Source organism: Ipomoea triloba, chromosome 7, assembly GCF_003576645.1.
Source record: "Ipomoea triloba cultivar NCNSP0323 chromosome 7, ASM357664v1".
Taxonomy (NCBI): Eukaryota; Viridiplantae; Streptophyta; class Magnoliopsida; order Solanales; family Convolvulaceae; genus Ipomoea; species Ipomoea triloba.
Genome location: NC_044922.1, coordinates 19,329,990 through 19,344,988, shown reverse-complemented (window position 1 = coordinate 19,344,988; position 14,999 = coordinate 19,329,990). Strand labels below are relative to the sequence as shown.

At 38.4% G+C, this 14,999-nt stretch overlaps 2 protein-coding genes and 1 long non-coding RNA gene across 3 annotated transcripts; 2 read left to right on the top strand and 1 right to left on the bottom strand.

Moving 5' to 3' along the window:
• Positions 1-896: 896 nt before the first annotated feature.
• Positions 897-2,477, top strand: LOC116024297 (receptor-like protein EIX1). The gene has a single exon (XM_031265188.1). The coding sequence runs from the start codon at positions 897-899 to the stop codon at positions 2,475-2,477; it is 1,581 nt and encodes a 526-aa protein (XP_031121048.1).
• Positions 2,478-2,513: 36 nt separating this feature from the next.
• LOC116024295 (leucine-rich repeat receptor-like protein kinase PXC2) lies at positions 2,514-3,340 on the top strand. Its single transcript, XM_031265187.1, has 2 exons — positions 2,514-3,226; positions 3,283-3,340. The coding sequence occupies exons 1-2, from the start codon at positions 2,514-2,516 to the stop codon at positions 3,338-3,340; spliced, it is 771 nt and encodes a 256-aa protein (XP_031121047.1).
• A 2,205-nt stretch (positions 3,341-5,545) lies between these two features.
• Positions 5,546-7,050, bottom strand: LOC116026206. The gene is made up of 2 exons (XR_004099790.1): positions 6,751-7,050; positions 5,546-5,839 (listed from the first exon to the last, which is right to left on the bottom strand). It is a non-coding gene; the product is annotated as an uncharacterized LOC116026206 (long non-coding RNA).
• Between the last annotated feature and the right edge of the window lie 7,949 nt (positions 7,051-14,999).

Below are 14,999 nucleotides of genomic sequence, written 5' to 3'. Positions count from 1 at the left end.
CATAGACTAGATTGGCTATTTTTCCAAGTCTTTCGAAAGGGACAATGATCAACTCGACAAGAAAAATAAGAATAAATTTTTTCTAAGAATTTATGGAAAGGGGGAATTATGTGTACCGTGGAGTTTGTGCAAGAAATTATGCAAATCATTCAGTCAAAGGTTACCATCCGACAACGTTGATACATTAGCAACGAAATTTTTAAGAAAATTCATCTCTTGTAACTTTAATTTAGTACGGTCAATTCTGAAAAACTAAAAATCGTGTTTAACAGTTTAAACTATCATTGCGAATATAAATGAAAAAATTGTCAAATAAGTCCCTAAATTTTTAAAGAGAGCAATACAATTAAGCTCATTAACATGTTATTTTAGAATATCAAAATTCAAAAACCACCAATTATTATAGGTCACTAGTGTTCTGGTCAAACTCCGACCATCTCCCAGCACTAGCTAACACTAGCGATGATCGAACCATCACCAATCGCCTTCCTCTGCAAAAGGCAACCAACAGTGGCGGCCAGTGATTGCCTTATACCGGAGAAGGCGAACAGTTAATCACCCTCTCCGATGAAAAGCGACCATTAAATATTAATTTTAAATTGAAATGAACATGAGTGTCATTACAGCCATGCTTCAAAATGTAGAATATTTCAATTGAAATATCACAATTACTACACTTAATTGGAAGGAGAAATGTTGTCAAAAAAAAAAAAAATTGGAAGGAAAAAATTTCTCCCCAAAAGAACCGTCAAACCTATGCTGATGACAACTAATTATAGAGGATTCACCATAAGAATTGTGAAGCCTAGCATAGGCTCCTTCTATATATATTGCTCCAATAACCAAAAACCTAAGCACTTGCCAAAGATTATTATATTCACTACATTCAACCCACCATGAAACATAATACTTACAATAATATTATGCTGCCGCTCGTTTTTCTTCTATTCATTTGCAAATTTGAGTACTGTTACTCAAATAATGGTAGTTACATTGAAGTGGAACGAGTTGCTCTTCTCAGGTTCAAGGACAGCCTAATCGACAGATCAAATCGTCTCTCCTCATGGACCGGTCTTGACTGTTGTACATGGGAAGGAGTTTCTTGTGGCTCTGTAACTGGTCATGTTTGGAAGCTTGATTTACATAACCCAGTTACAGTTACATTTACATATGATGAAGATGATTGGTCCAGAGGTTTATCAAACTATAGCAACAACTGCTTGAGAGGTGAGATCAGTCATTCTCTAATTAACTTGACATTTTTGAATTACCTTGATTTAAGCATGAACAATTTCTCTGAGATCCAAATTCCTGAATTCTTGGGATCTTTCAAAAGTTTGAGGTACCTTAACCTCTCAAACTCTGGTTTTGTGGGAAATATTCCCTCTCAGCTTGGAAATCTTTCGAGGTTAGAGTATCTCCACCTTGGACGGGCATCTGCCGAAACTGAATTTTATTCATTGACGGCAAATGACTTGGTTACAAATAACTTGGATTGGTTGGCGAGTCTTTCTTCCCTAAAAAGCCTTGACATGTCTACTGTTTTCATTCAACAAAGTGAAAATTTGTTTGGCACAATCAATAAACTTGTATCTCTCTCTTCTTTAAGCTTTGATTCCTGTGGCCTTAATATTACCAATCCTCCTTCACTTGTTAATTCCACTTCTCTCATCTCCCTGGATCTCAGTGAGAATGCGTGGGATTCCATGACCCTTCTATGGTTATCTAATCTCACAAGACTTGAGAATCTCAGTCTACCTTATAATGGCAATTCAGCTTATTACAGCTTCAATTCTTCACTGTTAATTCCATTTTGTAAGCTCCTCAATTTGGTTTCCATGGATCTCAGTGTTGATTCTTTTCAAGGTTTGATTCCCCATTGCCTTGGAAATTTGACTTCTTTAACCTCTCTTAACTTAGCAAGCAATATGTTTGAAGGTTCAATTCCAAATAGCATCAGTCATCTTTGTAGATTGAAAAGTTTAGATTTATCTTCAAATGAACTAAGCGGGTCATTGATGGATTTCTTGGGGGCTGCTCCATCTGAGTGCCTTTCATACACTTTGCAAATGTTATCTTTAGATGACAACTATTTTACTGGTCAACTACCAAATCAGTTATACATGTATAAAAATTTGAATAGCCTTTCTCTTTGTTCAAATTCCCTCTCTGGTCCCATAGCAAATTCAATTGGAAATTTGTCAATGTTGTCTTTCTTAGATATTTCTAAAAACAATTTCAATGGTAGCATTCCCACAAGTCTTGGACAACTTTCAAACCTTCACACTTTATATATAGACCATAATTCCTTCCAGGGCATTCTCTTTGAATCACATTTTACAAAACTTACCAATCTCAGAGTACTAGCAATAGGTGTAAATTCATTATTTCTTGATGTAAGCTCCAACTGGGTTCCTCCGTTTCAAGTAACAGACATTTACATGGATTCAATAAATGTTGGCCCTCAATTTCCATAATGGCTTCGTACCCAAACAAAAGTTCATTCCCTATTCATGTTCAATGCAAGCATCTCAGATGCTATCCCTGATTGGTTTGGAAATTTATTCCGGACTTGCAGTGCAATACATCTCTCTAAAAATGATATTAGAGGAAAACTCCCCATGAGTGTTGAAGATGGTTCCATGAGTGAATTCAAGTTTTCAAGCAATCATTTGACTGGTGAAATTCCAAAGTGGCTATGCAATTTAAAAGGTTTAAATATCTTTGATATTTCTTCAAATAAGTTGTCTGGAGAAATACCTTCGTGCTTTGGAGAACTACAAGAGTTGAAATATTTAGATTTGGGGAATAACCATTTATATGGTCACATTCCAAATTCATTGGGATCTCTAAGTAAACTCTACTCTCTGCACTTGCAGAACAACAAATTTGAAGGGGGACTCCCTTCAAGCTTGCAAAATTTAACAAGGTTGATCACCTTGGATTTAAGTGAAAATGGATTAATGGATGTTATTCCTCCTTGGATCGGAGAAAACCTAGCAAGTCTGAGGTTTCTTAATTTTCGGAAAAATAATTTCTTTGGAGATATTCCATTGCAATTGTGTTACCTGAATGATCTTCAGTTGTTGAACTTGGCAAATAACAACATTTTTGGGTCTATCCCTCGGTGTTTCAACAACTTCACTGCAATGGTTAACGACTCAATAACTGGGCGTGGTATCAATTCTGCCATGTATGAGGAAAACATTTATGAAGATATAAAAAGGTTAAGTTTGCAGTATACTAGAACTCTTCCATTTCTTCGATCCATTGATCTTTCAGGGAATCATATAATTGGAGAGATCCCAACACAACTAATGTGTTTGCTTTCATTGAATAATCTCAATCTTTCTGCAAATAATTTGAGTGGGAATATTCCTCAGACTATTGGCAATTTGAGCAAAATTGAATCTCTTGATTTGTCAAGGAATGCGCTCTCCGGTCACATTCCTTCAAGTTTATCGTCTTTGACTGCTCTCAGCCATCTAAATCTATCATTTAACAATTTATCCGGAAGAATACCAACGGGACGTCAACTTCAGACCCTCAACGATTCGTCCATTTACATTGGAAATGAAGGACTTTGTGGCACCCCACTTTTGAAGAGCTGCCCTGGTGATGATAAACTGCCGCCATTTGCTAATGAACCTGTAGAAACAAAGTCAACCGATGATGATCATGAGTTTATGATGTGGTTCTACACTGGTTTGGGACCTGGTTTCTTTGTTGGATTTATTGGAGTATTATGTACTCTATTGTTCAAGACATCTTGGCAGTATGTATATTTCAAATCTTTGGAGATTGCTTTCAAGAAAGTACTATGTGGCATTTCATCAACTAAAGGCTACAGGTCTGTCTTCCATCAAATACTACTTTAATTTTGTCCAATACAAACTCAACGATTACATATATTATTGAACTTGTAAATAATATAAGATAGATTTTGATTCTTATGGGGGAATTCATAGGTTTGCATTTAGAATGGACCTTATTTGTTACTTTATATACTAAAATCGTGATAGAACTTATAAAGCAATGTATTTAACAGGTAGACTGCACATTTTACTCTCTGAGATTCATATTCATAGGTTTGCAAATTTATTTCATAAGCTATATGCATGTTATTTTTAATCGTTCTCTAAAATTGTTGGTTTTAATTTGTCGACATATTTCACAACAATATAATTGTTAATTCTACTTAAACTTAAATTTGCTTATGTTTTGGTCTCCTTGTGTAAAAAAATGAAAGAGTACGATAAGTAACTTAAGATAGAGATGATGAATGTTGTAAAATATGGACCGAGGAAGGTGTAACCTCACACCAAAAATTATATATATATATATATACATAGCCAATTTTCAGTACGGCCAGGCATTAACGTGCGGCTTGTGCGGTCGATGCGACCGCACCATTAGGTAGGCAGAAACGCATCAATGCACAACAATAAAATGTACCAACGCACCACATACCAAAAATAATGCACCATACCCCATTACACCTAATGGTGCTTTTCCGAATACTGTGTGATGCATTTATGAGTACCTAATGGTACGTTATGTGGTGCATTGGTGTATTTCTTTGTTTTGCATTTCCTAACACAATTTGTGCGTTTTTACATACCTAATGGTGCAGCTGCACCGGCCCCGGCCTGGTCTCATTTGATCTCTCTCCCTCACACACACATGTGTGTGTTATTTGTTCAAGTCCACTATGAATTAATACAAATTTTTGGGGTGATAGTGGATGATGGGTGACTGTAGGTCTTACAACTCGCATATATATATTCAATTTTAATGTGTTTATTTTTAATATTTTTAAATAAAATAATAAGCAGTGGGTATATGCATGGAGGAAGAAAATGTGAAATTTTAAAAAGTCAAACTGTTGCAGGTTGGGAGGGAGTCTGGTGGTGATTGTAGCCACCTCCGACCCATTATTGCCATCACTATATGTACACAAAGCCTAATTAAGTTATATTTATGTTACTCACTCTTCCTTTTTATAACACATTTTGCAGGCGTTGATGGCAATGAGGGGTTCCTTTTCGATAAACGTATTTGCATTGTTGCTTTTCTATGTACTTTTGGCAATATATGTTGCGGTAGCAATATAATGCTTTGTAATAATTTGTTTGCCATATATTGGATTCTCAATCTGTTCTCAACAGATTCGTTCATCATAAACCATGTCATTTTTAATTATAGTTGATTTGAAATCATTATGTTATTTTCATAACGAGATGTTTGATAAATGATATATAAATTAATTTTTAACAAATTTATTTATTCGACTTTAAATTAACAGTTTGAGGATTGATGTTAAAATAGAAATTAGAAGGCTTTCTCACCCGTCGCCTGACAAAAGAGGAAGGCTTCTAATCCGTCTCCTGAATGACTAGAAATGGGCTTGATTATTAAAATTAAAAAAAAAATTCCTTGTGTTATAAATAGTAGATATATATATATATATATATATATATATATATATATATATGTGGTCTCTTAGTGGCGTTAATTGGTTACCGAATTTTGAGGGTCATTAAACTTGTAAAATGTATTGTACTATTGTATACGATGAATGAAAATGATGAGGTATGGTTTGGCCTTAATTTTTACACAATTTACAACACGTAATCAGCATGATTGTTCTCCATCAATCCTCGGTGAACTGAGAAGTTGTTCGGAGTGGTTTTCCTGGTTCCTGAATTTTCTGCGATTTTGATTTTGAATGTCACAAGTGATTTATGGGGATCTTGAATTTGAGAATCCCGTGGCGAAGAACAATCGGAGTCGATGTCACCACATAGCCCTTTGGTGCGTGGGTTGTATAAGGAAGAGCCTGCAGTATACCATGCATCTACTGGGTTGAATTCTAATCATTCAAAAGGAGAAATTGTGTTTTACTTATATAAATATGATGGCATGAATATATTTGTAAAGGGAGTTTTATGTCATGCAATTCTCTATGTATCCAGTAGATGCCGAATCCATGATTACAATGTAACATTTCTATTTTGAATGGTGCAAGTAATGATGGCCTTCAATAGCCATTATGTGGTTCAATTTCATGTAATGGAAACCGTTACATGACCTATATTGATGGTTTAGCTATAAAAGGGATAGGTCCCCCACTGCTCAGGTTACAGACTACATACATGCACCATCTATTTTGAACCTGAAAGCAAGTGGGAGACGATCTGCAGAAATACACAGACAATCAAAGGGATTTACAAGGCAATCTAAAGGACACTATGGCTGGAGGTTAGTGCAGTTATGTGTATTAGTCTTACATTTGGTATCAGAGCTATGTTATCTCTGCCTAGTTGTATATATTGCATGATATATATTCTCCTGAATATGATATGCAATATATTTTTCTTGAACATCTATTATGCCTATTTGAATGCATATAAATGTGTATTTTTGTAGATGTATGAATTGTGAATATCTGATGTACACTGCTGATAATTTGTACACTGCAATAGTTTTACTTTTTGGAAATTATATACAAATTTTTTCCGAAGTTTGTATATATACACTGTTTTTCCAAATTTTCTTTAAAAAAAAATAAAAAATAGGAGGCATATGGATTTGGGGTTCCGGCCGGCAACCGTTCGTATGGGCGCCGGAGTACCCCCTTTCCGGCGACCTCGACCGCCGTTGGGCGGCGGTCGTCGGTGCGCCTCTTATTCTGGCGATATCACCGCCATGGGGCGGTGAAACCTTTATAAAAAAAAAAAAATTTAAAACCTGTTGGATCGGCGGACGGGCTGCGCTATTTTCTCGTCAATCCGGCGGAGAGTCGGCGGTCTCCGGCCACGCCGGTGACGGACGCGGGAGGCGTCGCGGCGGCGCTAGGTCCTTCGTCCGGGTGGAGAGCGGCGGCGAGATCGGGGTTCCCTGCCTCGATCGCTGCTATCTCTCTCTCTCTGTTGCTTGGCGCGATCTGATGGCGGCGGCCCACTGGGGACGGCGGAAGGACGGCGGCGGCGGCGCTGGGTGGGAGCGGCGGTTCTCGCGTTTATGTGCCGGCAATCTCTGTCTTTTGGTCTGCCATCCGTTGTCGTCTAATCTGATCTCAGCAGCTAGGTTTTGTTTTGTCATTTGGCTGCTTAGGGAGTTGGGCCGGGTCTAGCACTTTGGGCCTAACCAACTTCATCTAATTAATAAGTTTTGGTTTTGGGCCTGTTTTGCTTTTTTTTATTTGCTTATATGAATCATAGTTTATTATATGTTCAATACATATTTGTTCTATGTTTTTGGGCTTACTATTTGCTTTATAATTTTTATTCAACTTGCAATTTGATAAAGTCTTGAAAATTATATAGTTTTTAAAAGAATTTTTCATGTAAATTGCAAATTGAATTTAAATTTTATTATGTTCATATTTATTGAATTGCTATAATGTTTTGTGCAATTTCTTGAATAATATGAACTTTATGTTATTGTAATATGCGTTTTATGTCCAATTAGCATAATATTTATTTTTAATTATGCAATTTATATTATGCCTTAGAAAACCATATTTAGGAATTAGTGAAATTCCTTAGTATATTGGACTTTAGCATATTACATAGTACATATGGTTTAGTACAATTACGGTAGTGCCTGAAGGTTAGTACATTAGGTTCAGAAGTTCACCTATCCTTAAAGCCTTTTGCATACCGTGAACATAAAATTCTGTATAACACCTTCAGAACAATTTTGCTATAATGTGAAATTGCATGACCCGGGGAAAGTTTCTTGGGAAGAAAACTTGAAAATTAGCCAATGTGCTACAAGTTCCCTTGAAATCCTACTCTGTCTAAGGAGTTGGTTTTTAATGGGCCTTAGCCCAACCAACTTTCTTGGGAGTATACTTGGGAATTGCATATCATGTTAATTGCATAATTTGTTTTGCCTTTTCAAAATCTATGCCGATGCGATAGTACAATTTTAGTTAATTAAGGAGTAGCCAAGCATCCTTAATTTAATTAATATTGTACATCAAGTTTTTCCGAAATCGCATAAAGTTTAGGCATCAATTGTGATTAATCATACTTAATATAATGAAATTTAGCCCATAGGTAATTTTGTTATATTTATATGATTGATCAGGTTAAAATATCAAACTATGACCATAATTTAGCCCACAGGCAATTATGTGTCGGCATATAGTTTTGGTAGTTTTTTAACATTGAGAATAGAAATTCAACAGTGTACCCATCTCATTTCTATTCTATTTTTCCAAGGTCCATTATGCATAAAAATTTAGCCCAGCAATTTTTATGGCATTCGGATCTAGGATATGCATCATTTACATTGGTAATGCGTGCAATTCAGTTCTATCTATGCCTCAAAATTCTAATCCAAACCTTTACCTTTACAGCATCTCAATCCGTTACTCACACAGATTTGAACATCGAAGTTTCAGAACTTAGGGGCGACAACTATAAAATGTGGAAGGAAACTATTCTTCTTAATCTAGGGTGGAAAGACTTAGACTACGCTATTCACAATGAGAAACCGCCTGTCCCCATTAAAGAAAGTACCCAAGATGAGGTTGCGCTATATGAGCGATGGGATAGATCCAATCGGCTCAGCACAATGTACATTAAGGCGAAAATATCTAATGGGATTCGGGGTTCCATTAGTGAAAAGCATAAAGATGTCCGAGCATTGCTCAAGACTATTGACGACCAGTTTGTCACTTTAGAAAAGGCTTTGGTAAGCACCCTCATCATGAGATTTTCCTCTCTTTGTCTCACTTCCGTTAAAGGTGTGCGTGAGCACATCATGGAATTGCGTGACATTGTGGCTCAACTTAAAACTCTTGGGGTAGATATGTCGGATGACTTTCTCGTTTATTATGCTCTGTACACCCTACCATCATCATACGGACCTTTTAAAATCTCTTACAACACACATAAGGAAAAATGGTCTATAAATGATTTAATGACCATGCGTGTTCAAGAAGAAGGTAGATTGGTGATGGAAATGGGTGAAAGTGCCATGCTGGCTACGGCACGTGAGAAGTCTAAATCTGGCAAATCTCGAGGTTCCACTTCAAAGGCTAAGGGGAAAGGAAATATTCCACCTCAAGCTGACATAAAGAAGGTGCATAAGTGTTTTTTCTGTAAAAAGAAGGGACACATGAAGAAGGATTGCATCAAGTACAAGAAGTGGTTCGAGAAGAAAGGTAATCTATCCTCATTCGTTTGTTATGAATCCAATATGTCTGAAGTTAACGCTAATACTTGGTGGATTGATTCTGGTTCTACAATCCACATTGCAAACTCTTTACAGGGAATGCAAAATCTGAGGAAGCCGGTGGGAAATGAACGGACCATCTTATCAGGAAACAAGATGGGATCACAAGTGGAAGCTATTGGAACATGCAAACTTGTTTTAAATAGTGGTTTTGTATTGTTTTTGGAAAAGACATTTTATGTACCAAGTTTCTCCCGGAACTTGATTTCAGTATCTAGACTTGTACCGATGGGTTTTTCATTTACATTTCAAGACAAAAGTTTGAATATTTTTAATAAATCATCTCATATTGGATATGGTACATTGTCTGATGGTCTTTATCGTTTACATTTACAAAACAATACCACTTATAGTTCATTGCATGTTCATTCCGGTTCCAAAAGATCAAGTAATAGTGAGAACTCCTCCATGTTATGGCATCGGAGATTAGGTCATATCTCCCTTGAACGTATAAAGAGATTAGTAAATGACGGGGTACTTAGTACTCTTGATTATACTGATTTCGAGACTTGTATAGACTGCATTAAGGGAAAGCAGACTAACAAGTCTAAGAAAGGTGCCAAAAGGAGTTCAAGCATATTAGAAATCACACACTGACATTTGCTGTCCAGATATGGATATGCCAGGTCAGAAGTACTTCATCACCTTTATCGATGATTACTCGAGATTTACTTATGTGTATTTGATTCATAATAAAAATGAAGCATTGGATGCCTTCAAGTCTTTTAAGGCTGAAGTTGAGAACCAATGTGGGAAACAAATACAGATAGTAAGATCCGACGGGGGTGGTGAATACTATGGTAGGTACACTGAAAGTGGACAAGCACCTGGTCCATTTGCTAAGTTTCTTCAAGAACATGGGATTGTTTCCCAATATACCATGCCTGGTTCTCCGGACCAAAATGGTGTTGCTGAAAGAAGAAACCGAACGCTTATTGACATGGTGCGGAGTATGCTTAGCAACTCCAAACTTCCTAAGTTTTTGTGGGCCGACGCGCTTAAGACGGCAACGTATATATTAAACCGTGTTCTAACCAAGGCTGTCCCAAAGACACCATTTGAGTTATTTAAAGGTTGGAAATCGAGTTTACAACATATGAGTGTTTGGGGATGCCCGTCTGAGGTAAGGATATATAACCCACAAGAAAAGAAGTTGGACCCACGGACTATTAGTGGTTTCTTTATTGGATACGCACAGTCCTCAAAGGGTATAGGTTTTATTGTCCATCTCATTCGACTATAATCGTGGAATCAAGAAATGCTAAGTTTCTTGAAAATGACATGATTAGTGGGAGGGATAGATTCAATGATTTGATTTCTAATCATGATCATACTGAATCATGTCCTTCTACGTCATCATATAGGTTGATAATAGATTCAAGCACCCCTCAAGATCAAATAGGTATTGAACAACCTATTGAAGAAATTCCATGAGATGCTGATATTATCTCAACCGATCAACCAATTCAGGAAATTCCTGAAGCGGTAGTTGAACCACTAACTTCGCGAGGAGATAGTAGTTCAACTTTGAGGCGATCTGTTCGAGATAAAAAATCGGCAATTTCTAGTGATTATATAGTGTATCTGCAAGAGTCTGATGTTGGAGCTGAAAATGATCCAGAAACGTTTTCACAAGCCATAAATTGTAAAGAGTCTGATTTATGGTTTGAAACCATGAAAGAAGAAATGAATTCTATGCAGAGCAATGAGGTTTGGGACCTTGTTGAGTTGCCTAAGGGGGCCAAGGCCATTGGCTGTAAATGGGTCTATAAGACTAAAAAGGACTCATTAGGCAACATCGAGCGATACAAGGCTAGGCTCGTCGCTAAAGGATTCAATCAAAAAGAAGGAATCGATTACACGGAGACTTTTTCTCCTGTATCAAAAGAAGGAATCGATTACACGGAGACTTTTTCTCCTGTATCAAAGAAAGATTCACTTCGCATAGAGACTTTTTCTCCTGTATCAAAGAAAGATTCACTTCGCATAAAGACTTTTTCTCCTGTATCAAAGAAAGATTCACTTCGCATAATCTTGGCTTTGGTTGCACATTTCAATCTTGAATTGCAACAAATGGATGTGAAAACCGCATTCCTAAATGGTGATCTAGAAGAGGTGGTTTATATGAAACAACCTGAAGGATTCTCTTCTAGTGAAGGCAATCATTTGGTTTGCAAGCTCAAAAAGTCCATTTATGGTTTAAAACAAGCCTCCCGCCAATGGTATATCAAGTTTGACGGAGTCATTTCATCATATGGTTTTGTTGAAAGTATCCTAGATCATTGCATATACCAAAAGACAAGTGGGAGTAAAATTTGTTTTCTTGTTTTATATGTGGATGATATTTTACTTGCATCAAATGATAAAGGAATGCTGCACGAGGTTAAACAATTCCTTTCTAAGAACTTTGATATGAAAGATATGGGCGAGGCATCTTATGTCATTGGCATAAAGATTCATAGGGATAGATCCCAAGGTATTCTGGGACTATCGCAGGAAACCTATATCAACAAAGTCTTAGAAAGATTTCGGATGAAAGATTGTTCACCGAGTCTAGCTCCTATCGTGAGAGGTGATAAATTCAGTTTGGACCAGTGTCCAAAGAATGATTTTGAAAGAGAATCAATGAAGAATATTCCCTATGCTTCGGTTGTCGGCTGTCTCGGGTATGTTCAAGTCTGTACTAGGCCGGACATCGCCTTTGCTGTTGGAATGCTGGGACGATATCAAAGTGATCCGGGTTTAGACCACTGGAGAGCTGCAAAGAAGGTTTTGAGGTATCTCAAAGGTACCAAGGATTATAAGCTTGTGTTCAGGAAGATGAACACTTTGGACATTGTTGGGTACTCTAACTCGGACTTTGCCGGTTGCGTTGATTCTCGGAAATCAACTTCGGGAAACATTTTCATTATGGCCGGTGGAGCTATTTCATGGAGAAGTGTTAAACAAACTCTTGTCACCACTTCAACCATGGAAGCCGAGTTCGTTTCTTGTTTTGAGGCTACATCTCAAGGTGTATGGCTTAAGGATTTCATTTCAGGGCTTAGAATTATGGATTCTATTTCTAAGCCGTTAAAGGTTTATTGTGACAACTCAGCTGCGGTTTTCCTGGCTAAGAACAATAAGAGTGGGAGTCGAAGCAAGCATATTGACACCAAGTACTTAGCCATAAGGGAACGTGTTAAAGATAAGAAAGTGGTCATTGAGCACATAAGCACTGAGTTGATGATTGCTGATCCCCTGACTAAAGGCATGCCACCATTCAAGTTTAGGGATTTTGTTGAGAAAATGGGACTTGTGCCCACGTTGTAAAATTTGTATACATACAGTTATTGTTATATGAAATTATTAAAGCATTCAGATATTTTCTCGTTAATGTATTGTGCACATATTTTGTTGAGAAAATATATTTGGACCTGGAATAAACATAAGGTTTATCCATTAAGTTTTGTTTACCACAAAAAATGCTTAGAGAACAAGTTACATTGTGATTATAGTAGATGCTACACACATTAAGAGGACGTATCTCTATAGTTCATGTTTCTTTGTTTTCTTTGAGTTTGTACTTGCACCAAGTGGGAGAATGTAACATTTCTATTTTGAATGGTGCAAGTAATGATGGCCTTCAATAGCCATTATGTGGTTCCATGTAACGGAAACCGTTACATGACCTATATTGATGGTTCTATAGGTATTGACGGTAATAATGTGTTTACCGGTATATTATTTGAGTATTTGAGTGTTTGAATACAATATTGAGCGTAGTGCTCAGTGTACAAGTAAGTTCAGTATGTATTGTCTAAGTTCAAGTGTCGTAAGAAGCCCCCCTCCACTATGTGGTTGTGAGTCTTTTTATTCCCTTCAGCTCAGTACACTATGTGGTTGTGAGTCTTTTTATTCCCTTCAGCTCAGTAACGTATGTGGTTGTGAGTCTTTTTATTCCCTTCAGCTCAGTAACGGAGCATTGATGAGGTCTTTTTATTCCCTTCAGCTCAGTAACGGAGCATTGATGAGGTCTTTTTATTCCCTTCAGCTCAGTAACGGAGCATTGATGAGGAGTTGAACGTTGGACATCAGTACCTGAGGTGTTGAATGCTGAGGAGCTGAACGTCAGTCATCAATGCTGAGGAGCTGAACGTTGGCCATCAATGCTGAGGAATTGGACCGTTGCGCATTGATGCTGAGGAGTGAGGTGTCTTGGGTAGTTTGAACGGCAACTGTCTTGGTTAACGGTTCCGGGTCGGGTACCCAATTACCCTGTCACCAGCCCCCCACTCCCTAGCTAGCGAGAATGGCGGAGGTAGTTAGGGAGTATCAGCCTGTCACTTGTGCTGAAATTTTGGTATGGTATGTTCAAATTTTTTTTTTTTTTTACGCATCCTCACCTCGGCACCGTGCCGGGTCACACAACTGTAACTTCGGCACGGGGCCGAGGTCACATGACCTCGGCGTTGGGCCGAAGTCACGGTGCGCGTGTTTTTTTGTTTTTTTTTTGTTTTTTTTTGTTTTTTTTTTTGTTTTGCTCAGGGCTCTTGCGTGAGTTCACTTCGACCATTCGTAGGTTCGGTCAAAGGTCAGCTCTCCCGTCAGGTAGCTAGCGAGATCGGATCTCGTGCCGGCCCTAAGGGACTAGAGTGTGGTGTTTTCGTAGCAAAGCGTTAAGCTTTACCCAGAAAACACCCTCCGAGGTCAGCTCTCCCGTCAGGTAGCTAGCGAGATCAGATCTCGTGCTAGCCTTAAGGGATTAGAGTGTGGTGTTTTTTGAATCCAAGCCCTTGGCTGGGCTCAGAAAAACACTCTCCTGTTAGGTAGCTAGCGAGATCGGATCTCGTGCCGGCCCTAAGGGATTAGAGCTTAGATTTTTTTATTATTATTTTGTTTTTTAACCAAATTGATCAGGGCAGACCATGACCAACTACTGAGTCCTTTTGCTCATGGAGGTGAACGCACAACGCCACTTGATGAGGTGACACCAGTTTGATGAGGTGACACCCGCTTGATGAGGTGACGCACCAGCTTGATGAGGTGACGCCCGCTTGATGAGGTGACACCCGCTTGATGAGGTGACACCAGCTTGATGAGGTGACACCAGCTTGACGAGGTGACACCAGCTTGACGAGGTGACACCCGCTTGATGAGGTGACACCCGCTTGAAGAGCAGCGTCACTTGATGAGATGACGCTGCTTGAGGAGTAGCGCTACTTGATGAGGTGACGCTGCTTGAGGAGCAGCGCCGCTTGAGGAGCAGCGCCACTTGATGAGGTGACACCCACGCTTGAGGAGCAGCGCCGCTTGAGGAGTTGGACCGTTGCGCATTGATGCTGAGGAGTGAGGTGTCTTGGGTAGTTTGAACGGCAACTGTCTTGGTCAACGGTTCCGGGTCGGGTACCCAATTACCCTGTCAGGTATAAAAGGGATAGGTCCCCCACTGCTCAGGTTACAGACTACATACATACACCATCTATTTTGAACCTGAGAGCAAGTGGGAGACACTCTGCAGAAATACACAGACAATCAAAGGGATTTACAAGGCAATCTAAAGGACACTATGGCTGGAGGTTAGTGCAGTTATGTGTATTAGTCTTACATACAAAGCATATATGGCGGCGTTACCGCAGTTCAATGACCTTGGTTTAAGCAATTTTATTGCTAGCTTGGCAGAAAACAAGTCAGATAAACACAATAGAATGTTGCACTAAACTAGTGAGTTGGAAGAACAAGGTATCCGGCTCTCGGTGAACGGTATTTTT